Here is a 27,430-nt window from a genome sequence, read left to right on the forward strand (position 1 = left end):
ATGTAGAAGGCTGAGGTGCTGTATGTCACTCTGAGTTATCCTATTCCTTTTCATTTATTTTTTTTCAAATGACTAAGTTTAAAATTAAAGGGTAGGTATATATTCCTTACCAATCTGATTAATTTACTGGTGGTATATGTATAGCTATAGTAACTTACACTGCTTTAAAGCTTGTAAATTGGTTTATGTTGCTGCAGCCCAGGAGTATACGCTTCTCTTCTGCTCATTGCTATATTTGTAGATTGTGCTTCCTGTCTTGTAAGTATTCTGTAACTGCTTCTGCTTAAAGGAATTTATGGTGTTAAAAGAACATTAAAAATAAATTTAAAAAAATATATCTTGTTCAGAAGTCTTCTGATTCTTAGGCTTTTGCCAAATACAAAGTCTGTTATAATCTGGTCGGAATCACAGTAGATAATTGCATATAGTGTTAAAGCATAACAGTAGACTATACGAGTTTTTAAATTTTTTTTTTTTTTGTACCAGAACTGTTTTGCAAATAGAGTCTTCTCAGTCAGATTTGGAGATTTTGCAGCCAGTAAACTTGTTGTTGTCAGTCCGGCGAAATTTAGCAGCAGCTTGGTATCCACAGATCCCAGCAATAGAGATTAAAGGAAACTTGAAACCTATGCAGGTAAGACAGTTAAATGCTTATTCAAGCAGTTAGTGTTGTTTATTGTTATAATTAAATGTTACAAAAACCTTAATTTTTCCAGGAACAAAACTTCTTAATCAGGTATTCGGAATACTCTCGGAAGCTTATTCAAGGTTTGAAGGGATTTTCCAAAACAATGTTTCATGTACTACTGGATGTGTTCTGTAAATGCCCTTTTCTTCTGCCTATCTTTACTATTTTTTGACTTCGATTTTAAAGAATGTTAGGTGTACTAGAGAGATTCCTGCTACGTATATGTGAAAGGTCAACTCGAGGCACAATCTAAAAAGCATTGTGTTCTCTTTCAAATTCTGTAACCAGGAGGTAACTGCCATGATCAGTAGTAAATTGGGCAAAATAGAAACAGATTTTGCAATGTTACATGGCGTCAAAAGGTCCAAACAGGACCCTTTATCACCACATAGAATGCTGCTGGCAAGTTAACTGAAACTGAAATCTCCCTTGACTTGATAATTAAGGAGATGCAGTCCCTAAAGATACTTATGTGGCAGGACCCCCACTTGGGCAGTGTGCTGCATTCAGGAGCTACTTTGCTGGGAGTCATTCGGCGGAGTGGGGAAAGCCTAACTTCCTGGGCAATTAGAATAGACATGTCCATGGAGGCTTCAATCTAATCCCATATTGCTGCTCTTCTTTGTTGTGCAAGGAAATCTTTAGGCGGGGTCAAAAGGGATACCATGGAAAAATGTGATGGTGTTTTTCTTCATTCTCCACTCATTGTTTTGTAATCCAAGTGGAATAGGGTCAGAGTCCAAATTGGTGTTCAACAAAAAATGTGCTTTAGTTTAAAAATCAAAATCCAGGCAAGAATTGAAAAGATCAAAAACCACATGCGAAAAATCAGTATTAGAAAAAAGCCATGGTCTCCTTATCCATCTCTCTCATCCTTAGAGTTCTTTTCTCCCCTGTACCAGCATCCATGTCCAAAAATCCTTCCCCTTGAAGGGTAGGATATCCCATTACAATTCCAGCATCCAGATTTACTGGGGAAATAAAGGTAAAACCCCTTGTTGCAAAAATCTAATTCTTCTTGATCGTCTGCACAGATCATTACGTCTCATTACTGTCTAGATCTCATTTCCTGAAGAGACAGTAGATTTAGGGAAAGAAGACTTGCCCAGCCTGTTTCCCCAGTAGTCCACTGGTGGGGCCAGATTCTTTTAGTATTCGCTCCGCTGTACAACCCTCAGTTAGGTACTTCTTATGTCATGGCTAATTTTGCCCTGTCTGTCGACAGAGAAAGTGTTTGCTTACCTGCAAACAGGGTTTCTCCATAGACAGCAGGATGAATTAGTCATACTTAATTCTCGTCCTTTTCCTTAGAGAGTAGACTATCTTGCTAAAGCTTAAACTCTGCAAAAAAACTGAGGGGCTCATGAGACATGTGCATGGGAACTCCCATGCATGCTCAGTAAAGCTTAATTGAGCTTTGTGAGATGGGTCTGTTCGGCTCCATTGGATGATGTCATGGCTAATTGACCCTGTTTACAGCTAAGCAAACTTGTTTATCTAGGTAATATTACCCAGATAACTTTAGCAGAGTATATTTAGCCCACTGACTATCTGTGACAAATTAGCCTGCTAATATTAGCCAGATAGCTTGCCAACCTTCCTGCTTAATGAATATGGATCTCAGAATTACTTAGTCTACAGTGTCATCCAGCGAATGCAAGCTTCACACAAAACAAAACATTATTCCATATTTTTTCTTGAGATTTTACCTACATATAGTTATTGCTAATACATGAGTTATTTTAATTGTTACGTTAGTGCATCTGAGTAGAGTATTATCTGCTCATATCCAGGATGATACCATGGCTCTTAATGAGGGAAAACTGTGTCTATAGGCTCCAATGTCCTTATCACTGTCAATAGATTTTCTCTCCCTTCTGCTTTGGTCTCTGATTTTGAAGGTAACAGAGTAAACTGGAGTTCCCTCTGATTCGCATGTTCCTTTGCCAGCGCTATTCAGGAAGAGAAGTCCAAGAACCAAAGATTTAAGCTCCTGCCCATCTCATTTTCTGGATAGTTCAGAGCTTTTAGGTTGCATTTCTTTACAGTTTTTGTGGAATATGTTTTTACATTGTACTTCCTTTTCCCATGCTTCATAGACCATGTGTATGATTTTTGCTCTTAGTTCTTTAAATGGTATTCTTATTTTCTTTAGTAAGCAAAATAGTCCCGTTGTTAGTGTAATGAACATACTTTAGTCTAATGCCTTCCAGAATATTTGAGAATACTATTTGTCCCAGTATCCAAGCTTTGAACCAGCCCCTCCCCCCTTTTTTTCTTTTGTCTTATAAATAAAAAATGACTAATTTGCCAATGCTTTCATTATAGGTGGCCCTTAGTCAAGATGACCTAACTGTTCTTATGAGTATATTACTGGAAAATCTTGGAGAGGCTTCTTCACAGCCTAGTACTGCTCAAAATCTTCTGGATGCTCAGCAAACAAAAGGAGAAAAAACTGAAAGTGAAGCTGACGTAATTAAAGGTACATTATAGTCTCAATCATAAATAAAACGTATCTACGCATCATCATACAAAGCTATGTTTATCGAGCAATTTATTGATTGGAAAGGCATTTTATAAAGTAAAAAACAGGATTAATTAGTTAATTCCTGCTTGTTTGCTAAATATTGTACTGTGGCTATTCTTTTAAAGTGAGATGCTAGTTGTAGAGGTTGATGGTGGGAGAGGATGACATTAGAAAAAGGAACGGGGCTTTTTCATAACAAACATGCAGGGCTTTCCTGTTGTGTGCTGGCTCATCATATTTCTAAGTTGTATTCTATACTACTGATTTTATGTTAGTAAGTTTCTCTGAAAGAGAAGTATTCTATCATCTGTGGAGTCTGGAATCAGTATCTTCCCTTTGGCTTTCTCAGTGTGAATACCAGAATACTCGAGAACATTAAGAAATAATGAGAAATTATTACATACCTGATAATTTTTTTCTTTAGGATAATCAGATGAATCCAGTGCATTAGGGATGGAACAAAGCTGACATCACAGTATATATACTCCTGCAGTGATGACAGCCTGCCAGTATTCTCCTCAAAAGCCAGCTGTGGACAGACTAGCAGAAGCTTGATCAATAACAGATAACCATTTCAGTACTCAACCAACAGGAAACACTAGGCTCAGACAAAGAATACATCAACACTAGTCTAGATACTGGACTAACAGTTACCAGTAATCCCTGGAACACTTAGCAGGAGGACCATAATACAAACATTCAACAGCCAAGGGCAGGAAACTGGATTCATCTGACTATCCCAAAGAAAAGGAAATTAGGTAAGAAATAATTTCTCATTTCTTAGTGTCTAGTCAGATGAATCCAGAACCAGTGAGATGTAGCCAGGCTACTCCAGAATAGGGCAGGAGGCTGCCCGCGGTCCAGTCAAAACCACACGTGCAAAGGATGCATCCTGTCTGGCCTGTCCATCCAGACGATAATACCTGAAAAAGATGTTTAAGGAGGATCACGACACAGCTCAGCAAATATTGATGGAAGACAACAATCCAACCTCCGCCCATGATATTGCCTGAGCTCTAACCTGACTGTTAGAGCTGTTCAGCATCCATGACCACTTCCTTAATTCAGCAAGCTATGGGAGCCTGCAAAGCCGGCTAGCCCTATTTACCACCACTGAGGAGGTCAAACAGGCAATCCATCTTCTGGAAAGGTTTAGCAACAGGCGTCCAAAGGTTGTAACAGGCAGTATTCCTCCGCATCTCTTTCCTTATCCAGAGATGGCAGGGAAATGGACTGATTCCATTGAAAATCTGAGACCACTATAGGCAAAAAGGAAAGAACAGTATGCAACATTATCACCCCTGTGTTCATTTGGAGGAACAGCTTCTAGCAAGACCAGATTTGCAGCTTGAAAATTCAACACGCAGAACAAATCACCAAAAGAAGCATTGTTTTCAAGGTCAGCAATTGCACGGAAAGGTTGCACATCAGGCGAAGTGCTAAGAAATCCAAAACCAGATTGACTCCACAAGGGTACCAGTATCCGCAAGGGAGGACAAAGATGTTTCACTTCTTTCAATAAACAAGCCACATCTGGATGAGCTGACAAGGGACCACCATTCACCTGACCCCTGAAACAGTCCAGAGCCGCTACTTGTATCTTGAAGGAATTAAGGGCCAGCCCTTTATTCAGTCCATCCTGCAAAACTTCCAAAATGAGCAGGATCTTATCTGAACGAGGAAGAACACTTTTATCTTCACACCAAGTCTCAAACACTCACCAAACCCGCACAAAGGCTAAGGAAGTGGAGAACATTGACGCTTGTAGGAAGGTGGCAATCGCCACAGTAGAATAAAGGGCCATACCATAAGACAAATTGAGTCGGATCTTTGTGAAGAACAGGTCCTTTCCGCAACAAATTCCTGTGTACCGGAAACCGTAAGTGGGGAGTCTACCAGGAGCCTTCACAGATCCACATATCTTGGTCTCCTGGGCTTGGAGACAGCACAGACAAGCGAGTCCACTTTCAGAAAAAGCAAACGCTCTCTCACCACTGGATACAGGAGGCCTTCCAAAATCTGACCCCCTTTGAAATAAGCCTCTGGGATGCCCTACTCAAGATCAATCAATTCTTGAATGGCTTCCATAGCAGGGAAAAACCAAGAGGTTTTATGCAAAGAAACCAAAATGGGATTTTTCTTTGGCTCAGACAGGGAATCTACTCCAGGTACTCCCAGCATCTTTAATGTCTGGGAAATCAGAGCTGATAGCTCATATCTAGGAAAGAACCGCAATATAGTCCTATATTGTTTTAGTCCTGGAGAAATTTCCCCATCCTCCAGGATCGGCCTCATCAACTGTGCCTTCCAGATCTCTATTGGGAACACCTGCTACCAATCTAGGAGTACTTTGGTGCTTAACAGCAGTGGGAAAATGAGAGGACACCACCTGCGAATCTGACCCGGCAGGATTGGACAGAGCTGAGGATTGTGCCTGAAGAAAGGATTGCAATCCTTGAAAAAACTCTACCCAAGAAAAGGCAGAAGGATCAATGCCAAAACCAAAAGGCAGCTGTGCTGTGCCCACTGAGCTTCTTCCCCCACTGATGAACCAGTTAAGGGAGTTTTGAGGTCAGGCACCCCTCCTGACATGTCTTTATCCAGGCCCTCATCAGGCAGAGAAGAACCAGGCTTACTAAAATCAGAGGAAGATAATTCTCCCTGAGCCTCTAAGCAGCGCTGGCACAAATTAGAGGGCACGCCAGACTGAGATGCCCAAATATGACAGGCAGGATAGAAGGAAAGGTGCTTAGGTTTCTTAGATATAGGGCGCCATCAGTCTGTCAGTATACTTAACAGGTGACTGAAGGTGTGCGTCCAGCTGAATTCATGCTGTAAAATATATGCGTCCAAAAATTAGGCATCCAAAATGTAAGCGTCCCAAGGCTAGGCGATGCAAAGCTAAGCATCACAAACAAGTGCACAACCAATGCGGTCCAAATTATGTGCACAGGTAAGCGTGCACCTAACACTGACACCTCTGTCTCCTGGATGCCCAAGCAGGCACCTGACTAAACGTCCAAAAACTGGATGCAAAACCTGGACGCATAACCAGAAGCACTTGCATGAATCAACGGCCCTGAAGAGGGCAGCCTAATGTGCAGGAAAAGCACGTACAAATGCCACCATGGCATATGTGGTGCACTGAGAAAAGCCTAAGAGCGGGGCCTAGTCCAAAAGGGCTGCTCAACCCGCCAGGCTGCCCATGTCCCTTAACCTAGTCATGGACAGGAATGAATGTCAGAACAGCGCACCGAGCATGGGGACTGGGGAAAGGAGGAAGTCCTACAAAAAAGAAAACGCCTTCTGTTTCTCCCCCTTCCCCCCCCCCCATATATATATATAAACCCTACCTGAGCTCCGCTCTTCCCAGCCGAGTACAGAGACTGTCTCTGCCTGCGGGGGGAGAGGGCATATACCATCAGCGCGCACTCTGCTTCCTGCACCCACTGCCTTTCAGTTGTTTTAACAGCTAAATCCACGCCGGCTGATAAAACCAGCTACTGGACCAAGGCACTCATTTGAGGGTCCACGGAAATCACCTCAGGAATTCTCAACTGGGGAAGGGAGTAATTGGTATCACTGCAGGAGAGCGGGGCAAATTAATTTTCTTTTTATTTCTCCTTCTCAAACTTGAAGCAATCCCCAGTAAGAAGATGCACGTCCATCTGCTGGAGCCTGAGAATACTGACACTGATGTCACTGCTGGAGCATATATATTGTGATGTCAGCTCTACTCCATCTCCATCTGCTGGTAGAGGTGTGTAACCTACTGGTTCTGGATTCATCTAACTAAAGGCTAAGAATTTAGTTATGTCACTATCCCTGGGGCTGTTCTTAAAGTCAATGTCAGAGAATATTTCCTATTTTGCTTTTTTTGTTTTTTTTCCCCCCAGTGTTTGAATTGGAAATTGAAAAAGACCACAGCATTTGCTTGCTTATTGTTCAGCAAATATAAAATGTATTGAATGTTATACAGTAAGAAGGAAATGCTATTATGCTTCAGTAGTATCGAATATAATTTTTTTTCTATTTGATTATACACCCTTCATATTAGGCTCTGGGTTTGCTACAAAATATATTTCCTCCAACTGACTGAATATGTACATTAAAAACATACATAAATAAACTTTAAATAATGAGAGCAGATATTTTTGTTTTACTTGATCAGTCCTTAGGAATGATAGCAAGGTGTGCTCAGTGACTTGCAAAGCATTCTTGGTATAGACGTCTTCTACAGCTCTGAGGATTTATTTTAGTCCAGTATTGAGGCTTAGAATTTAATCACCATGTATCTCACTGTAGATGCTGTGAAGGACTAAATAAATCTCAATTGTGAGTTAACATGGCAAATAATCTATTCAGCACCTTGGAAGGAAGTGCCAAATGTTTTCACAATCTCAACAGATGTTCTCATTGTCCATCCTTATTCCATCCTTATCCCTCTTAGCTGTCTGTATGCAAAATGCCCAAATTGCATGCATTTCCTTAGGCATGGGAAGGTAGAGAGCAGAGGGTCCCTGTATTAAGGGAAAGGAAAAATCCCTTACTTGCCAAAAGGAAATGCTACAGGGATCCCCTCACCCCTCCACAGCGTCCTCGCATGAGGCACTGAAACATGTTGTGGGGGTTAAAATAAGCACTTAATATCAGCCAGCAAAGAGAAAAATCTTTATTAGTAAAATATCTAAGTAAAACTGCAGATCACCATAGCAAATGCAGATCGCGGAGATCTTTAGATTTTACAATCGGTTACATACATCAATTCCCCTAAACTTATACACTAATTATACACTAATGGGTTAGTTTCTTTGTAAGCATAATATTTTCTAATTGGTTAAATCTCTTATCTTATCTTGTATATGCTAATAATATTACATTCTTGTAAGTCATATGATTTCTTGTAAATTGAGCCCAGAAGGCACAAGTGCTGACTTTTGACATACTTGAGTATTCTTGCTAACCCTTAGCACATGTTAGCATTGCTACAGCCTTGGCATTTTTGAAAAGTCTGATCAGTTCAATTTTATTATGCTGATATTTTTCTGCTTGTTCACCATCACCAACTTGTCTATCTTCACAGAGAACCCCCCCTCAAAGTACCCTTACATAGCTTGATAAAGATGGTGTTATAATTATGGTGGTCTTTGACATTTTGGTTGTTTGACTGCATGAGCCATTCTGTTTTAAATAGATTGCATTGCCTTGGGATAAGGGGTTACTGTATTGTACACTGGGTTCAGGTCCTATTTGTCAAACCAACAGATGCAAGTCAAAATTAGGTGACCCTGCTTTTCTGGAGTTTCCACAGTTCTGCAATTACTTCTATTTTGTTCAATTTATATTTAATACACCTTTCTACCATTCTGTTTTCCTACAATTTAGTTTTTAAAATATATGCTGATGACAAACTGCTTTTTTTTAGTGAATCTGTCTTAAGTTTCTTGAAATTAGCTAACAGCTTAAGTCAAAACAATTTGCAATATATTTTGCTAACACAGAAGCACTATGGATTGGCAAGACACCTATTCTAGAGCAGTTCATTGGTTTATTGATTGAAGGGGTTTCACTCAGCTTTAGGATTTTAAATTGATTTGTCATTGTCTCTATAGCCACAACTTAACACCATTATTAAGGTTTGTTTGTTTGTTTTTTTTAAAACTTAGAATGGTGCATTCGTTGAAGTACTTATTGCCTGCTGTGGGCTTTTAGTCAGTTTTTTAGGCATTTATACAAACAATTGTTGATTGAAATTCCTTGTATGTGGTTCTATCCAAATACCTTTTGAAGGCTTTGCAATTACAACATGCTCCTGTGTGACTTATTGTTGCTTGTCCTGTTAGAGATATATCATTTGCCTGTCCTAAATCAGCTGCATTGGTTACCCATGGCCCAGTGAGTTAATTTTAAAATATAAATACTGGTTTTTAAAGTGCTTCGGGGGAGGGTCCTTCATACTGGTTGGGTTGGCTTGTTAAATATATTCCGCCTCATTCTTTATGCTCTGCAGACAAATTTCTTCTCAAAGTACCATCCCTTAAAGAACTACACCTTCAGACTCCCTGCCACTGAGCTTTCTCAGTGTTGGAGCTGATTTTATGGAACAAATTGCCTTTAGCTTCGTGAAATTGAAAACTATAAACTCTTCTATAAGAAGCTGAAGGCTCACTTTTTTCAGCTGGCCTTCTCTTGGTTTCACCTCAGTTTAATTTGCTTTTAATAATGTTGCAGGGGGGAGGAGCCAAGATGGCGGCTTGATCCGTGCACAGCTCAGCCCGCTTGCTTGATTACCTCTGAAACTTTCTTAGTTTTTGTTTCTTACAATGCCTGCGAAAAGGAAGGGGAGAGTTAGATCGTATCCCTCATACCCCCCAGCTCTTTCCGGGCAGAAAACTATCTTGCAGTGCACAGGTATGACATTGCAAACTGGGGCCATCGTTCAGCTGCCGCAGTGGGTGGAGGAGAACCCGCCTTGTCCTCGGAGGAGGTGTCGCTTAGCCCCTTGGATGAACGTCCACCGCTAGTTACACGGGTAGCCATGTTGCCGCGCTCTGCCTGGAACCCAGAAGAGGGATTCCAAGTAGCAGAGGACGAGGGACCAATGTTGTTGGAACCTCGTGTGTTGTTCCTCTAGAATTAATGGGGATGACACTGGAATTTTAGAGCCAGCTGGAGTGACCATCCAGATGGCAAATGGAGGTGAGAAGCTTGCCGCTGAATCCCCTTTTACTAGCGGTTTACTAATTGCTTCTCAGAAACTTGCGGTGGTTACCCTCGAGTCTTTGTGGGATCTAATGTCTTCAATGGCTAAAGTGTTTTCTGACTGCTCGTTGAAAATTAATTCATTTTCTCAGCAAATGGACACTATCTGTAAGAATAATGATCTTTACAGACAAGAAACCTTGGAAAACTTTAAAAATGTGGAAGTGGAATGTTAAAGGAGTCCAGTCTACTATCATTCAAGACTGTGGAGTTCTAAATAGGAAGGTGGAATTTATAGAGAATGCTTTAAGGCACTTTTAATTTTTCCCATGGTTGTGGGAGAAATTCCTCGAATTGCCTTGAAGATATTTCCTTTGTTTTAGAGTTTACAACAGAATCTGCTTTCCCCCCCACCCCCCGGGATAAAGTGTATTTTTTGCCTACTCGCTCTAATGCTCAATCTCAAACCTTCCCTATTGACTTAGAAAATGTAACTGCTTTGTTAGTCATCTAATTATGAAGTATCTGAAAGAGCTACTCTGATATCTTTTTTTCCACTGAAAAAGATTTGAGTGATGTAATGAAAAGTTATTTCAAAAACTCTAATGCTCTTTTTATGGGCCAAAAAATCAGGATTTTTCCAGACCTGACTAAGTCCACTCTGGAGAGAAGGAAGGGATTTTTGGCATTACCTCAAGAGACTTTAGCTGATGGTGCAACCTTTTTTCTAAGGTTCTCCTGCAAGTGTGTTAAGAACAGAGAATTATTTTTTTCACCGTAACAACTTAAGAGCTTTATAGATTCTAATAAGATTATGCTACTTATTAGCAATATCTAGGTTAATCCATCTTATTGGAATTAATGCATGCTGTATCGAGCTATGTCATTTTTTTTTTTTAATGATTGCTTACTGTTTTCTCCTTTTTTTGCTGTGCTACTCCCCCCAATATTGTTGCCTAATGGGTAAAAAAAAAAAAAAAGGAAAATTAATGATTTCTATATATAGTTTCCTTTTTTTGTTTTCTGTATTTTCTTTTGTCAATACCATGTGGATGCTTTGAAAGTTGTAAAGTTAATAAAGAATAAAATATATAAAAAAATGTTGTTGCAGTGTTTTTTAATTGGCTTGCCTGATTTATTTAATTCTGTGTTTTTTTGTTTTATGTTCCATTATATATCTATCTTTCATTGTAAACTAGCGTGGATGTTTTTTTGTTATAAGTGGTATATATAAGACATTTTAAATAAATTCATTTTTGGGATTGTTGTAATGTACATTCTGTGTGAGTTGCAAGATTGAAGGCTTAATAGCTGGCAGCCACCTATAAACTTGCTAATCTTTAAAATATAAAATATTTAATGCATATTAAAAAGTAAACTGTTTAATTAGAAGTAGGAATAATTGTGGTGATTGTTACTGATGCCTCACACTTTCGACTTTAGAAAGAAATATTTTTGTATCCAAATGATCACCTTATACACACAGTTGGAAGCTGTTTTGAAATATGATTCTTGTTTTTTTTATTGTCTCATAGATGTTGAATTGCAGCCTCCAGTGGAACCCTGTGTAACTCTTCAATTTGATTTTCACTTTGAGTCACTTTCGATCATTCTTTACAACAATGACACAAATCAGGTCTGTGTGTGAATAACTTCTAATGTCCTGGAAAAATCATGTTTTTTTTTCTTTTACAAATCAAATGCAATGAGGTCTATGAAATAAAACTTGTGCTGAAAATTTAGCATTGCCTTGTAAAAAACTTTAGCATGTTAAAAAGCCACTTAGTATGTGATGCAATAAGATTAACATACTTGTGGCAAAAAAAGTCAATATTATCATGCTCGCGCTATTATGAATGGAAATGCAAAACATTCTATATATTGTAACCTTGTTACTGAGGAAGTAGCTAAATAATGTGCTTTCTCTTGACTCATCCAGATAGGTTCTAAGGGACATACAAGTAAGCCTGGCATGTGGGAGTTGCTGGTTAGTATAGAAAGGATAACCTAATATGCTCCAAGGGAGAAGATCAAAGGGGAGCAGAGAGTTCTATGAGAACAGAAAACTGATGTGTGTTTAGACCCATCTGTCTGTGTCAGTATGAATCTTCAAAGAGGTGGTATGAGTGAATGTGGCTGGGAGCCTGCAAGGGGGAGAGAGGAAGGAATCTGGCTATCCTGACTCAAAAGGGCCACTGGCATCTAACCAGTCACCTTTCTACAACCACCTTGTAGAATATGCACCACAATGGCTGTAGCCGGCAGTCTGCTACTGACCAGATCGCTCAGAAATGAGCTCTAAACCCAAACCAAAAAAACTGGTATATCAAAAAAGAAGCTGAGTGCACTGTTCGGGTGTCAAACCTCTGAATGCCTACAATGGTTTTTGTCCTCTGGCACCCTATTGCTTGGAAGTGCATTTGCCTAGTATATAGAGAGGCGAATATTTTTTTTTTTATTAAGTGCTCAAGTATACCTCCTCTTTCACATCATTCTCTTCCTTCACTCCCTCTCCTCCATATCTCTCCTGTCTTGCTGGTACCTTGTGAAATCTTTGTTTTCACATAGGGTGTGGAGGTATGGTGAAAGAAACTTGGGGGGGCACTGGCTAGTTGTTTGCCTCTGGGGCAATACCCCTGCATGTGAAGCACCCCCCGCTTAGTCAGGGAATGGGGTTCGGCCTCCCACAATAAAGGTTGTCATGGACAGACATTCAAATACCAGCAGAGGAAAGTGAGGAATGTGCAGCCTGCCAGACAGACTGAGCTGCTAATTCTTCTACTATCTCTTTACTTTTTTTGCAACTAAGGATTTTCTGTGTTTAACCCAAGTGTAGAAGAGGGTACAGGATAAGCACAGAGAACCCTTAGTTGCAAAAAAGTAATTTTCCCTGTACGTTCCCGGATCAGTCCAGACCATGGGTTAAGCCCCTGTTCCAGCAGGTGGAGACAGACCAGAGTTCTGAGGCATGCCCCCCCCGTTCCAGCAGGTGGAGACAGACCAGAGTGCTGAGGCATGCCCCCCCCCCCCGTTCCAGCAGGTGGAGACAGACCAGAGTTCTGAGGCATGCCCCCCCCCGTTCCAGCAGGTGGAGACAGACCAGAGTTCTGAGGCATGCCCCCCCGTTCCAGCAGGTGGAGACAGACCAGAGTTCTGAGGCATGCCCATATAAGGACGGAACCCTCAGTATTCATCTGTCTCCAGCAGATGGAATAGCTCACCCTTTGGTTCCCTGTTAGCTTGCCCTCTGGCTTTTTCTTCTTTCTTAGGGGCAAGCTCACGCAAGTACCTTCTTAATTTGCTTCTTATATACATTTAAAAAAAAGAAAAGAAAATAATAAAGACAGAAATCATTTTGTTTCTCTGACTGCCTGTGTTAGGGTAGACACTTTTGTCTCCCTCGCTCTTGGGGTTCCTAGGGGGGCTTTGCCCCTTGATATATATCAGCCTAGGTTCCCTTCCCAGTGTCTTGTGTGGGTGATACTGGTGGTGCCAGTCCCTCTCCCCACTTTGCTGCTGCCGTGCCCCGAGATGCCCATTCCTCGGTTGTGCCTTTCAGGGAAGAGTTATATTCCCCTGACTCTGTGAATAAAATAAAATAATTTTTTACTTTTTGTTTCTCAGAGATTTATTTATTAATTCTTATAGTTCTTTGTTTAAAAAAAAAAAAAAGGCAGCAGTTTTATTTGTGTGGAGAGAGCGGGGTTCAATCTCCTGCCTACCTCCTCTGGGGCTCCCAGCTCAGCTGTTTCTCATTAGTTTCGCGGCTCCCTCCTCATGCCGCGGCCACTTTGCTGTATTGCCTGTGGAGAGTCGGCCTCCCGACTCTCCCGCGAGGGGGTTTGTTCTAGGTGCATTTCAGGGGGTGAAGGCTCCTCTATCGAATCGCCAGTAACTAAACCGCGGGGAAGGACTCCCTGACGTGCTGCCAGGCCGTCTTTGTCCCGGGATTGCGCAGGAGTGGCGGCCATTTTAGGTTTTTCTGAGCATTCTCTTCCTGCTTCTCCGGGAGCAGGGGACTTGATTTCTCAACTTTTTCCACCCGATTTGAGCCCAGTTCGCTCTCGGGGTGCTGGCTCTGACCTCACCCCCCCCCCCCCCCCCGGTAAGTAATCCGGTCCTAGCCCGTTTTTCCTCAGAATTTGTTCTATTAATGCATGATTCTTACCTGGCTAGTTTACAGAGGGAGGTGGCACCCCTCCTCCTGTTCCCTCCTCTTCCTAATCCGGTGCCTTCCTCCGACGTTGTCCTAGACCCTCAGGGCTCCCTTAGGGTTCATGTAGTCCCGGGAGCTCCCCCTCCCCCGGTAGACCCCCCTCCCCAGCCTCCTTTGGACCCTTTTGATGTAGGGGATGATGATGATTCTATTGCCCCCCCCCCCCCTTAGAGGGCGATGATCCCCGTGTCCTGCGCTTATTTCGGCGGGAGGAGCTGGAGCCTTTTATTCCCTTCGTTCTTCAGGAATTGGGAATTGATGCCCCCCCCCAGATGATTCTGTGGCGGCGGAGATGACGCCAAACGCGGACCCGGTCCTGGCGGGACTTAGGGCTTTACCGCGTACTTTCCCTTTTCATCCTATGCATCGCTTGCTCCTCCTCAGGGAATGGGAGTCCCCAGAGACGGGGCTTCGGGTTGGAAGAGCTATGGATAAATTATACCCGCTCCCTGAGGACTGCCTGGACATGTTAAAAATTCCTAAGGTGGATTCTTCTGTCACCGCTGTGACAAAGCGCACTATCATTCCGGTAGTGGGCGCTACAGCATTACGGGATGTAGAGGACCGTAAACTTGAATTTTATTTGAAACGCATTTTTTAAGTCTTAGCTCTTGGTGTCCGGGTGACAATTTGCAACAGTCTCATACAGTGGGCAAGCCTTAGGTGGATGCAGCAGTTACTCAGTACCAAGGATCTCCCATCTGCAGAGGCTGCGCAAGCTGAACGTTTGGAGGGTGCTATAGCCTATGGTGCGGATGCACTATATGATTTGCTTCGGGTCCAAGCTAAAGCTATGGTTTCAGCAATATCTGCCAGATGTCTTCTCTGGTACTGAATTGGTCCGCTGATGCTTCTTCTAAGGCTCAATTGGGCACTCTTCCTTTTAAGGGCAAGTTGCTTTTTGGTGAGGACCTGGAACAGCTTATTAAGTCCTTGGGGGAAAACAAGGTCCATAAGCTGCCAGAGGACAGTCCCAAACAGTCAGTCTTTTTTCCCGACTCGCACTTGCTTCAGGGGGAATCGCCGTTATGTTAACAGAGCCTGTGGATCCTTCCCCAGGGGAGAAGTATCCAGGTCACAGTCTTGTTCCCATTCCTTTCGTGGCTGTCGAGGTTTCCGAGATGGCCATCAGCAGTCCACCACCTCTAAGTCAGCTCCCCAATGAAATTCGGCCGGTCCATTCCTCTGCACGAAATTAGGTGGGCGTCTTTCTGTGTTTCTCGAGGAGTGGGCCAAAATCACTTCCGACCTCTGGGTCCTCGATGTGATAGAACACGGCTGCACATTAGAATTTGCCAGACACCTGCCGGATCTCTACATCGTTTCCCCTTGCGGCATTTCCAAACTGCCTGCGGTTTGTCACACCTTGTTGAATCTTCAGGAATTGGGGGCGATCGTTCCGGTACACGAAAGGGGCGCTGGCCAATATTCAATTTACTTCGTTGTTCCCAAAAAGGACGATTCCTTCCGTCCCATTCTGGATCTCAAAAGGGTCAATCAGGCCCTCAAGGTTCCCCGTTTCAAAATGGAAACCCTGCGAGCGGTAATTGCAGCGGTTCATCCCAGGGAATTTCTCGCTTCCCTAGATCTGAAGGAAGCTTATTTTCACATCCTCATTCGTCAGGAACATCAGAAGTTCTTTCGTTTTCAGATCCTAGGTCAGCACTTCCAGTTTCAGGCTCTCCCGTTCGGTCTCGCCACTGCTCCCCCGTACTTTTACCAAGATCATGGTAGTCCTTGCAGCAGGTCTTTGCCGAGAAGGGATTTTAGTCCATCCTTACCTGGACGATTGGTTGATAAGGGCCAAGTCCGCCTCTCTCTGCACGCTCGCAGAAGGCAGATTCTTAGCCCTTCTCACGTCTCTCGGTTGGATAATCAATTACTCCAAAAGCACTCTTCTGCCCTCGCAAGAGCTGGAATTTTTGGGCGTATTTTTCAACACTCGAATCGGGAAAGTTTTTCTTTCAGACTCGCAGACAATCAATCTGATAAATCAGTTGAACATTTTTGTTTCTCTCCCTCTTCCCATGGCGTGGGATTACCTCCAGGTTCTAGGGACCATGGCTTCCACGATCAATCTCATCCCCTGGGCGTTTGCTCATATGGGTCCTTTACAGAAAGCATTGTTGTCCCGTTGGAAGCCGATATCCAAGCAGTATCAGGAGATCCTCCCTCTCTCCGACTCTACCATCGCCAGCATACAATGGTGGGTTTTCCCCGGCTCACCTTCTCAGGGGAATGCCTCTTTTGACTCCCTCTTGGGTCATAGTAATGACAGATGCCAGCCTCTCCGGTTGGGGAGCTGTCTGCCAAACTCAAACGACTCAAGGGTTCTGGTCCCTGTCCCAGTCTCGGTGGCACATCAATCGCCTAGAAGCCCGAGCGGTTTGCCTGGCCCTCAAGTTTTTTCTTCCTATGATTCGTCACAGAGCTGTCCGGGTGCTGTCAGACAATTCCACCACAGTAGCTTACATAAATCGACAGGGGGGAACTCAGTCGTCTAATGGTGTTAGAAGCCAGCAAACTTTTTCTCTGGGCGGAAAGGCACTTGGATCGCCTGGCAGCTTCCCACATAGCGGGAAAGGAGAATGTTCAAGCCGACTTCCTCAGTCGTCAACATCTCGATCCCGGCGAGTGGGAGTTATCAGACATAGTGATGGATCTAATCGTGTGCAGGTGGGGTCCTCCTCACCTAGACCTCATGGCGATGCTAGCCAACGCCAAGTCTCCTCGGTTCTTCAGCCGATGGAGGGAGCATTGTTCAGAAGGGGTGGACGCGTTGGTTCTCCCCTGACCCTCTGACATTCTTCTCTACGTGTTCCCACAGTGGCCGTTAGTGGGGAAGGTTCTTCGGAGAATAGAACTCCATCGCGGTCCGATCATTCTCGTGACTCCCGAGTAGCCCCGACGACCGTGGTTCGCGGACCTGGTGAATCTCTCGATGGATGGACCTCTTCGTCTCTGTCATCTGCCCAATCTTCTGCAGCAGGGTCCCGCGGATCGCTTCTGTCTAGCGGCATGGCTTTTGAACGGAGACGTTTGAGACGCAGAGGATATAAAGATGAAGTTATTGCCACCCTTCTCAGGGCTCGCAAACAATCAACTTCCCTTCCTTATCTGAGGGTCTGGAAGGTTTTTGAAAATGTCTGTGAAGAGTTGGGTGTTTCGGCTCACTCGCCTTCTGTTGTGGTTTTACTTTCTTTTCTTCAGCGTGGTCTCTCCAAGGGTCTTTCCGTCAGCTCTCTGCATGTTCAGGTTTCAGCTCTCTGTTCTCTCCTGGGCACCATTGAAGGTCGGCTGGTCGCCTCTCATCCGGATGTCGTTCGTTTTCTCAGAGGCGCTAAGCATTTAAAGCCGCCTGTCTGGTCTATTTGTCCTTCGTGGCATTTGAATTTGGTGCTTTGAGCTCTTTGTACGGCTCCGTTTGAGCCTCTTCGTCGTGCCACTCTCAAGGACTTGACTCTCAAGACTGTTTTCCTGGTTGCTATCTGTTCAGCCAAGAGAGTGTCTGAGCTTCAAGCTCTATCTTGTAGAGACCCTTTCTTGCATTTTTCGGACTCGGGCGTTTCTCTAAAGACCGTACCTTCTTTCTTACCTAAGGTTGTTTTGTCTTTTCATATTACCCAGTCTGTTGAACTCCCCGTTTTTTCACTAGAGGATCTCGCGGCGTCTAGTAATAGTGATCTTCGTCGTCTTGACGTCAAATGAGTCTTATTGCATTATCTTGAGGTCACTAATGATTTTCGGGGCGATCATCTTTTTGTCCTGTGGAGTGGACCCAACAGGGGTAAGCAAGCTTCTAAGGCTACGATCACTCGCTGGTTGAAGGAGGCAATTTCTTCAGCCTACATTTGCAAGGGCCGACCAGTTCCTGAAGGCCTAAAAGCTCATTCCTTACGTTCTCAAGCGACTTCTTGGGCGGAGTCTCAATCAGTGTCACTGCAAGAAATATGTAGGGCGGCTACATGGAAATCTCTTCATACTTTTGCTCGTCACTACCGACTCGATGTTCAGGCTCCAGCCTTTGGTTCCTTTGGTCGGCAGGTGCTTCGAGCGAGACTGTCTGGGTCCCACCCTCTATAGGGAAGCTTTGGGACATCCCATGGTCTGGACTGATTCGGGTATGTACAGGGAAAGGAAAATTAAGAGCATAAGAACATAAGAAATTGCCATGCTGGGTCAGACCAAGGGTCCATCAAGTCCAGCATCCTGTTTCCAACAGAGGCCAAAACCAGGCCACATGAATCTGGCAATTACCCAAACACTAAGAAGAACCCATGCTACTGATGCAATTAATAGCAGTGGCTATTCCCTAAGTATAATTGATTAATAGCCGTTAATGGACTTCTCCTCCAAGAACTTATCCAACCATTTTTTGAACCCAGCTACACTAACTGCACTAACCACATCCTCTGGCAACAAATTCCAGAGCTTTATTGTGCATTGAGTGAAAGAATTTTCTCCGAATAGTCTTAAATGTTCTACTTGCTAACTTCATGGAATGCCCCCTAGTCCTTCTATTATTCGAAAGTGTAAATAAGAGTCACATCTACTTTTGTTCAAGACCTTTCAAGATCTTAAAGACCTCTATCATATCCCCCCTCAGCCGTCTCTTCTCCAAGCTGAACAGCCCTAACCTCTTCAGCCTTTCCTCATAGGGGAGCTGTTCCATCCCCTTTATCATTTTGGTTGCCCTTCTCTGGACCTTCTCCATCGCAACTATATCTTTTTCGAGATGCGGCAACCAGAATTGTACACAGTATTCAAGGTGCGGTCTCACCATGGAGCGATACAGAGGCATTATGACATTTTCCTTTCTATTAACCATTCCCTTCCTAATAATTCCTATCATTCTATTTGCTTTTTTGGGTGCTGCAGCACACTGAGCCGACAATTTTAAAGTATTATCCACTATGATGCCTAGATCTTTTTCCTGGAAGGTAGCTCCTAATATGGAACCTAACATCGTGTAACTACAGCAAGGGTTATTTTTCCCTATATGCAACACCTTGCACTTGTCCACATTAAATTTCATCTGCCATTTGGATGCCCAATCTTCCAGTCTTGCAAGGTCCTCCTGTAATGTATCACAGTCTGCTTGTGATTTAACTACTCTGAATAATTTTGTATCATCCACAAATTTGATAACCTCACTCATTGTATTCCTTTCCAGATCATTTATATATATATATATATATATATATATATATATTGAAAAGCACCGGTCCAAGTACAGATCCCTGAGGCACTCCACTGTTTACCCTTTTCCACTGAGAAAATTGACCATTTAATCCTACTCTCTGTTTCCTGTCTTTTAACCAGAACTTCCCCCTAAAGCTCACTGCCTGTAGCATGTCATGGTTGAATGTGTCAAAAGTCAATTTAATGTCGAGTAGCCCCAAGTAAGTTATTCTCATCTCTATCCCTACACATTCGGAGGTCATCTATCATTGTCACCAGAACAGTTTCTTTACTGTGGCCCTATACCTGAAATTTTTCGTTCCTGTAGTACCACGGATCAGTCCAGACATCCGCCCGTTCTTATTCTTCCGCTCGAATTCGTTCCTGTTATTCTTGTGTTTTGGTTTTTTCCTTCTTACAGGTTTTTTTTCTCTATTTTTCTCTCCTGCATCACTTTTCTGGGATTTACTGTTTAGGCACCGGAAGCATCTTTGCGATGATCAGGGGTAGTTATACAAGAGCGTTTAGTCACACAGTTCATTCAATTGTTATGTTATTTGGTTGTTTTAAATTAAATTTACTATTTATCCTAGTACTTGCTTGAATCTTATACCTTTTTCTGCTTTGACAATAGTTATACTGAGGGTTCCTGGGTGGGTTCCGTCCTTATATGGGCTAGCCTCAGAAATCTGGTCTGTCTCCAACTGCTGGAACGGGGACTTAACCCATGGTCTGGACTGATCCGTGGTACTACAGGAACAAAAATTATCAGGTAAGAACTAATTTTCCTATCAGAAGAATTAGCAGATGGGTCTCTTTGGCAGGCTGTACTTGACTTCTCCCTCCTCCTCCTTGGCAGACATCCGAGGCATATGTATTTTGGTCTGCGCACTCCTTAGACCAAGGAGAGCTTGATCCAAATGACAGACTAAGAGTACATTGGGATGAGAATTTTCTATTATATACTTAAACTTAGCACTATACTATCTCATAGAGAAATGAAAGAAATGAACCAAAATCTGTGACATACTCTGAAAATCAGGGATATAAATTGAAATCATATTGATTCAAGGAATATTTTAATGCAAACTACAGTCAGGAAGCAATCCTAGGATGTTTGTATTGGTCCGTCTAAAACTTCCTCTGAGCCTATATGTTCAGTTTGGATGGCCATCTTTTTAAAAAAGGTTTCGTCTCTTCCTTGGGGGAAAACTCTTCCAAACTTGGATTTTAAAATGTTATATTTTTTCTAAAATATACAATTAACAATATAAAATAATACCTAGCTCAAGCAATAGTTGCAAACCTTTCTTCCATTTTCTGTTGTGATGTAGACTTCTCCACTGTCTCTGCGGAATGACAGTTTGCGTCTTGGCCAGCTTAGATTGCATCTCATGTCATCTTCGGGGAAAATGTTCATGGATGGCTCAATGGGTGTTGATACTAAACTCCAGACTTGTACATTAGATGATCTGAGGGAAGGAATAACAAAAGTAACTTCCAGGTTGGTCTCAACAAGTCAAATCATTACTATTTGATTTACGCTTACATTTGTAATAAATTTAGTCCCAGTAGTTGTCTTCCTGCTTCTTTGGGTTTCTAGAAAAATTATAACCCGTCTCTATTGGCCTATAACACTATGAGCCTTCATTTGCAGCTACCTAAAACTTCTCAACAATTTTATAATCCCCTTTCTAACTCGTTTAGCCCAGTCATTAAAGTGACAATTTCTCAGTTAGGGTACCATACACCAGCACTCCTTTTGAAACCTTTCAGTTCTGAGGGGCCGATGCAATAATTTTCGCGGAAAGCGGGCGCTGACTTTTCAGCACCTACTTTCTTAACGCTCACATGGCACGTGTAAGGGGGGCACCATGCAATATGTAAATTAGGGGGTCGCGCTAGGAAGGAGGCGCTAGGGTCGCTTGTGCGACATTAGTGCCTCCTTGCTAACGCGACCCGCCGCGGCAGCCGGTTATGAAGACCGCCGGTAAACTCTGCGTCGGTTTTCATAACCTGCCTGTCTGCCAGTAATTAAAATGGCCGCCGAGTTTATCAGCGTCCATTTTCATTACTCGCAGATGGCCGGTTATGAAAACAGATGCAGAGTTTACTGGCATCGGTCTTCATAACTCAGCGGTCTGCTGAGTTATTTTTTTTTTTTTTTTTTACTTTAAAAAAGAAGTACAAAAGCCTGGTGAGTGGCAAAGTTACCTGGGTAACTTTCTGCAGGTAACTTTACTTGGATATAGAGCTGCACTTAGCTGGGTAAAACTTCCACTGAATATACCCAGATAGTTACCTAGGTAAAATTATCTGGATAACTTTGGCGCTTATGGGCTTTTGAATATCTGTCTAGGAGTGAGCTATTCCACACACACCCCCCCCCCCCCACCAAGGTTTAAAAAAAAATGTAGGGGCCAGCTGTGACGGATTTTTCCTCCTCCCTTCCCTCTTCCCCCAAAATATAAAAAAAAAAATAAAACTGTAGTGGGCTTGGCAGTGCTGATTTCAAACCCTCCCCCTTTTATCTTAAAAATAGTGAGGCAAATCCCTATACCCCGCCCAAATCCGCAAAAGAATGCATGAATCCCAGTAAGGAGGAAAGACTGTTCCTCCCACGGGACTGACTGAGTACTAAATGTCAGTACAGGTGACAGCTCTCGGCATCTAATATTAATTTATTCATGCCACTCCAGCTGAATAGTAAAGTCTGGTCTAAGAATCAAATCCAGCTCTTCTACATGGCACTTCAGGATGCTTTCCACTTTGCCATTAGGCTGGCCCTAATATTTTTAAATATGTTCATTTTCTTTTTGTACTTCAGTTATTGAATACTTCAGAAAGTTGCTTTCCTAAAAATATCATCTTAATGGTGATCTTTAGAATGAAATCTAATGCTGTTCTCAGTACATTTACAACTTGCCTCTCTGTGTAGTATCTTAAAAACGTTAACACATGTAACCCCACCCCAGTGTGCCTGTCCTGCATGGGTGGGGCCATAAAAGAATGTGTCTCTTTGGGGCAGGGACCCAACTCTTCTTTGTGTCCTTTTGGTTGGAGGGAAAGGTTTACTTTCAGGGCTCAGTGCAGGGATGACTAACTCCCTTCTGATTGTCCCTAGGAAAGGGATCTTTTTTTTTTTTTTTTTTTTCACTGTGTGTACTGCGTGCCTAAATACTCTGAACGCACTGGGTTAATATCCAAAATTAAAATCTTTACTGTTAAACACTGTTGGAAATGGCACAATAAATTTAATTCCAGCACCACAGTCTCTCTCTTTTGGTTACAATCTTTAAGTAAACTCTATCTCTGCAGGAATCTTTAAGCAGGCAAGGGATCCACCCACCCTCCTGGATCAGGTAAAATGGTGGTCCCAGTGGGCAGGGTAATTGAGATGGACAGGAAAACCCCTTCCAAATATGGCCCAAATCCTGTCCATGCACCGAGAGTAAATCCTCTCTCTCTCTCCCCAGGGGGTGAAGCCTCCGGATAGGTGCCCTCAATGATTTTATAGTTAGTAGATTTTTTAACACGATAGCGATCCAAGATGGAACAGCAGCTTCACAGATCTTTAGATGGGCAGAAAACCCTTCCTCCCAGATCTTCAGCACAATTTCTTCTGGTTCCCCAAAAAGGAAATAGCACTGTGGTGTCCCCTTGCAGCGTGGCGATACTAAGTCGGAGGAACCAAAAGGTTTAAAAAAAAACCAAAACAAAACTATGCTGTCAGTTTAGGTAAAGGGATGCTCAGTTAATGAGTGTCCATTTTCCTAACCCATCATTGTGCACAGGTTAGGAAAATGGACGTTTTCCTAACCCACTGACAACCACCTCTCCTGGGCGCCCGCTGCCAAGGAGGCACTAGGGGTGCACATTTGTCCCTAGCGCCTCTTTGGCAGCGCGACCCCCCTCATTTAAATATTCAATTGTGAGCCCAGGAGAGGTGCTGGGCACGCGTTAGGAAAGCGGGCGCTCAACACTGAGCGCCCATTTTCCGCGCTGATTTATTGCATCGGGCCCCCTTGGAATTTATACAGTAGTAGACAAGGAAGTGTTTATTCACTGCACTAAGTTATTTTTCTTTTTCAGAATGATTGACAAGAAAGCTGGCAAAAGTGACAGTCCTATGATTGATATAAGTTACAAGCAAGATAAGGAAAAAAAATCAATTGTTGCTTTCCTAGACCAGCTATACGTCTGTGCTAGTATGGAGTTTCTACTAACAGTAGCGGATTTCTTTATCAAAGCTATTCCTCAGAGTCCTGCAACAGCCACTGAAAAGTCTACACACATTCAGATAAAGCAAGTCAGTCATCTGAAATCCAAAGCAGATAAAGGTTTTTAATTTTATCACACCTTTTCTTTACATAACATAATTATTCTTAGGTGATATGCTCATGTGCCGATTTGATTTGTGTTCCTTTGCCACCAAATTCCTGTATTTTAGAAGGAAGAGGTAAACAATGAGGCAATTTTGAATAGCTTACGTTGTTTAGAATATACTTGGACCCTTTAGGAACACTGCAGGTAATTTTCAAAGGCAAACTACCTGCATCATTTCCCTTTGAAAATTAGCAGCCATGAAGTACATGTGCTAAAATTGCCCATGTGCTTTGCACCTCCTTCATGCAGTCAGCTGAGCAGGACAAAATAGTATGCATGCATTTGAAAACTGAATTGTGTGCTGTTTTGCTCTCGTTGACCTGTCAAAATTGGTACATACCTTTAATCTGGGCAGAGGACATCCATTTTCAGCTGATCCATGTTAGTCAGCTAAATAACTTAAAAAATTGTCTTCCCCAAACATTTAGAGGGCAATTTTCAAAACTATTCATTTTGTTACAAAGTCTATGGGTGCTTCTACCCATAGAATTTGCACCAGTTCTCAAAGAAAAAGCATGCACTTACTTTTTCCTGGGCAATTTTTGAAAAGAAAGTATCAGCTAATATGTGCACCTGATTTTACATGAAAAAAAATAACACAGTTTTGAAAGTGCAAACTATGTCATAATACTCCCTGGCCATGCCGTGCCCCCTGGATTGCTTCTGCTCAATGCAGATAAAAGTAAGTAGTTTTACCAGCATAGAGGACGGGCAATTTTCACATAGCCCTTTTACCTGTGTAGTAGGCATGCTCACGGGTACATTCCCTTTGGAAATTATCCCACCATAAACTGTCTATACACATTTACACCTTCTAATTTGTGAGGGAAATTTTATGGACATATTTTTGAATACACAAAAGTATGTGCATACGAGCAAAACCTCCCCAACCCTATCTCTGGGAATGCCTGTGATCACTGCGAGTAAAAGTACATGCATACAAGCTCTATATGTGTGATTTTACCTGCATATATCAGGCAGGCAATTTTGTAAAAGGCCATTTCCATTTCCTCCCTATGTATATAACAAAGTGACATGTAGTCTGAACAAGTAGCTTTGTTAGAGTTTGAATATTATTGAAGCTTTTAACCATTATGAGTTTCAAATGTATGTTTGAATTATCTTTTGTTTTAGTTCAAATTATTTAGATCAGTGTTTAATGTAGTACAGTAAAGGACCTTTTATTCGGAAGGGTTGGGACCAGGCCTTTTCTGGATAATTGTAATTTTGTTTACTGGGAATTTTCTAAGGATTTCAGTTAGTCTTTCCAGATAAGAGGACATTGACATCATAAAATTTAAGATGTAAGTGCTCTCTTGTGTATTGAAAGAGATCAGAGTTATTTTATCATGACAGGTAATGCACATAGTGGCATGGACTCAGTTTAGCACTTTAGATATGTCTTGATAATTTTCAATGGCATTTCTGAGGATAAAATAGTGCTTTGCACACAGAAATGGCCTGTTCTAAAATTGTCTGCCTTATACGTAGGCAAATGTTTGTGCATATGTCATGAATGCATGAAAGTTTACTGGACTGAGTAGAGGTATTCCTGGGCTGAGCTTTGCATTTGCGCACATAGTTGTCTATTTTCTATTTTTTTTTCTTTTTTATAAATTTGTATTCTGCCTTTTTGTAACACTTCAGTGTTTTACATTCAAGTACTGAAGGTATTTTCCTATCCCCAGAGGGCTTACAATCTAAGGGGGTCACTTATTAAGATGTGTTAAGCCCCTAATGCCCACGATAACACATGTGGTAAACACTGCATTGTAAAATGTGCATGCAAATTTGAACATTTTATTCAAGTGGGAGGAGTTTGGAGGGAGTAAATGGAAATGAGGGCTGGTTAACATTGCATGCGATAACGTATCACACACTGTTGCGGGATTTAACGCCAGAAATAACTCACCTTTTTTCTTGGCATTATGCCTGCAATAGCTATATGTTATGGCCAAAATGGAATTTATCACAAATCCCGTTTTGGGAGGGGGAAAAGAGAGGGAGAGAGAGAGCCTCTGTGGATGCCCACTGTTTTTTGAACTTTTTATACCACTGTAAGAGGGGACACTAGTAACTCGGGGTGAGGTTTGTGGGGTGGGTTCTAGGGGGCAATTTTACATGCACAGTCATATGTATGAACACACACTATACATAAGTTAACTAGCAAATACACACACACACACTATACATAAGTTAACTAGCAAATACACACACACACTATACATAAGTTAACTAGCAAATACACACACAAATTAGATGCAATCAAGCTAGGTAGAGAGAACATGGTACAAATCTACTCTTCTTTCACTTTTCCTCACTCCAAATCACATTAAATCTTCACTGATGGTAATTTCACTGTTTGTATGTTTTATATATATATATATATATATATATATATATATATATATATAAGAAACTGTTTCTCTTCTTACAGATTCTGAGAGACCCAAGATGAGTATGACAGCATTGATCAAGGATCCAGAAATTGTGTTTGTTGCTAATCTAGAAAAATCTGATGCTCCTGCCTTGGCAGCTTCATTCCAGTGTGATTTTTCTTTATTATCTGATGACAGTTCTCAGAAAATGACAACTATCATGAAGGATTTAAAAGTACTAGCTTGCCCTTTTCTCCAAGAAAAAAGAGGAAAGGATGTTACTACAGTAAGAAACAATTTGTCTTGCGCCATTTTGTTGGTGTCTAGGAAATATTTCTGATAGCAATAATATGAAAACCTTGTTTTTCATTTTGAGAGTTTAGCATGGTATTTCTTTTGATTAGATGAAAGACCCACCATAGATTAGTTCTTTCACAGTGCATCAGTATGAGAGGAACCACAGGTTCAGACATTTGGTGTATGTGCTTGGCTGAGGAGCCAATGGGGCAAAGCTACCATCTGTAGGATTGCCTGAACGCCTCTAAGTCAGAATCCCCCCTAAACGGAACGATACCATAGCACTCCCTGCTTCAATTTAATTTGTCTGCCAGGAGTCCCTGCTCTATCTCACTGGGGCTCCTACCCCAGAGCCCTCTGTCAATCATTACAGGTGAGCACTGCCCATAATTCACAGAGGAACCAGTTTTCCCTGTCATTTTTCTCCTTTTATCCCTGAAGGATATATATTCCATTGCATCTCCCCATGCTCTTTGATTGGGTTTTAACATTGTCATTCCATGCAAGCTATCCCTTCTTGGAAGCATAGTGCAGCCATGCCACTGCTAATAGGGTTGTAACAGGTGCTCTATGCAGATTACCCTAATAGAAAAGTAAGTGATGTAATATATATAATCTTGATTTTAATTTGCTGATTAACCATTTCTCTGGAAAACTTTTAAGTATTTATTTTCATTTTATTTTATTTTTATATTAATTTCTACAGCACCTATAATTGTAACCACTGACCTTTTGGATAATACTGCTGCCTGTCATTTCTGTAGTGCTACTGGATATACACAGTGCTGTACAGAGTAGCTCTTTAGTAGAACTTCTCAAACCTTTTTCCTTCTCTTTAGGTATTGCAGCCTTGCTCTCTGTTGCTAGAAAGTATGATGCATTCTTCAGGAGAACAAAATATAACACTGATGGTTGAAGAAGTTGTTATAAAAGTAGGTGCAATTTTTTTCTATTCCTTACCTTAGGATAAGTTAATGCTATTCTCAGGATAATTCATATAATTTTATTTCACAGTTAGAATGAATGGTACCCTAAGAGTGAACTTTTACACTTTT

General features: G+C 42.0%; 1 protein-coding gene across 4 annotated transcripts in view; it reads left to right on the forward strand.

Moving 5' to 3' along the window:
- Positions 1 to 27,430, forward strand: part of VPS13C (vacuolar protein sorting 13 homolog C) — a 483,673-nt gene that overhangs the window by 262,470 nt on the left and 193,773 nt on the right. For all 4 annotated transcript variants that reach the window (XM_029575527.1, XM_029575524.1, XM_029575525.1 and 1 more), the window contains 7 exons: positions 487 to 634; positions 3,017 to 3,170; positions 11,453 to 11,553; positions 20,649 to 20,818; positions 23,407 to 23,654; positions 26,138 to 26,364; positions 27,215 to 27,307. In XM_029575527.1, coding sequence (XP_029431387.1) covers positions 487 to 634; positions 3,017 to 3,170; positions 11,453 to 11,553; positions 20,649 to 20,818; positions 23,407 to 23,654; positions 26,138 to 26,364; positions 27,215 to 27,307 — 1,141 coding nt within the window. The remainder of the gene's footprint in view (positions 1 to 486; positions 635 to 3,016; positions 3,171 to 11,452; positions 11,554 to 20,648; positions 20,819 to 23,406; positions 23,655 to 26,137; positions 26,365 to 27,214; positions 27,308 to 27,430) is intronic.

Source organism: Rhinatrema bivittatum, chromosome 13, assembly GCF_901001135.1.
Source record: "Rhinatrema bivittatum chromosome 13, aRhiBiv1.1, whole genome shotgun sequence".
In the NCBI taxonomy this organism is placed as follows: Eukaryota; Metazoa; Chordata; class Amphibia; order Gymnophiona; family Rhinatrematidae; genus Rhinatrema; species Rhinatrema bivittatum.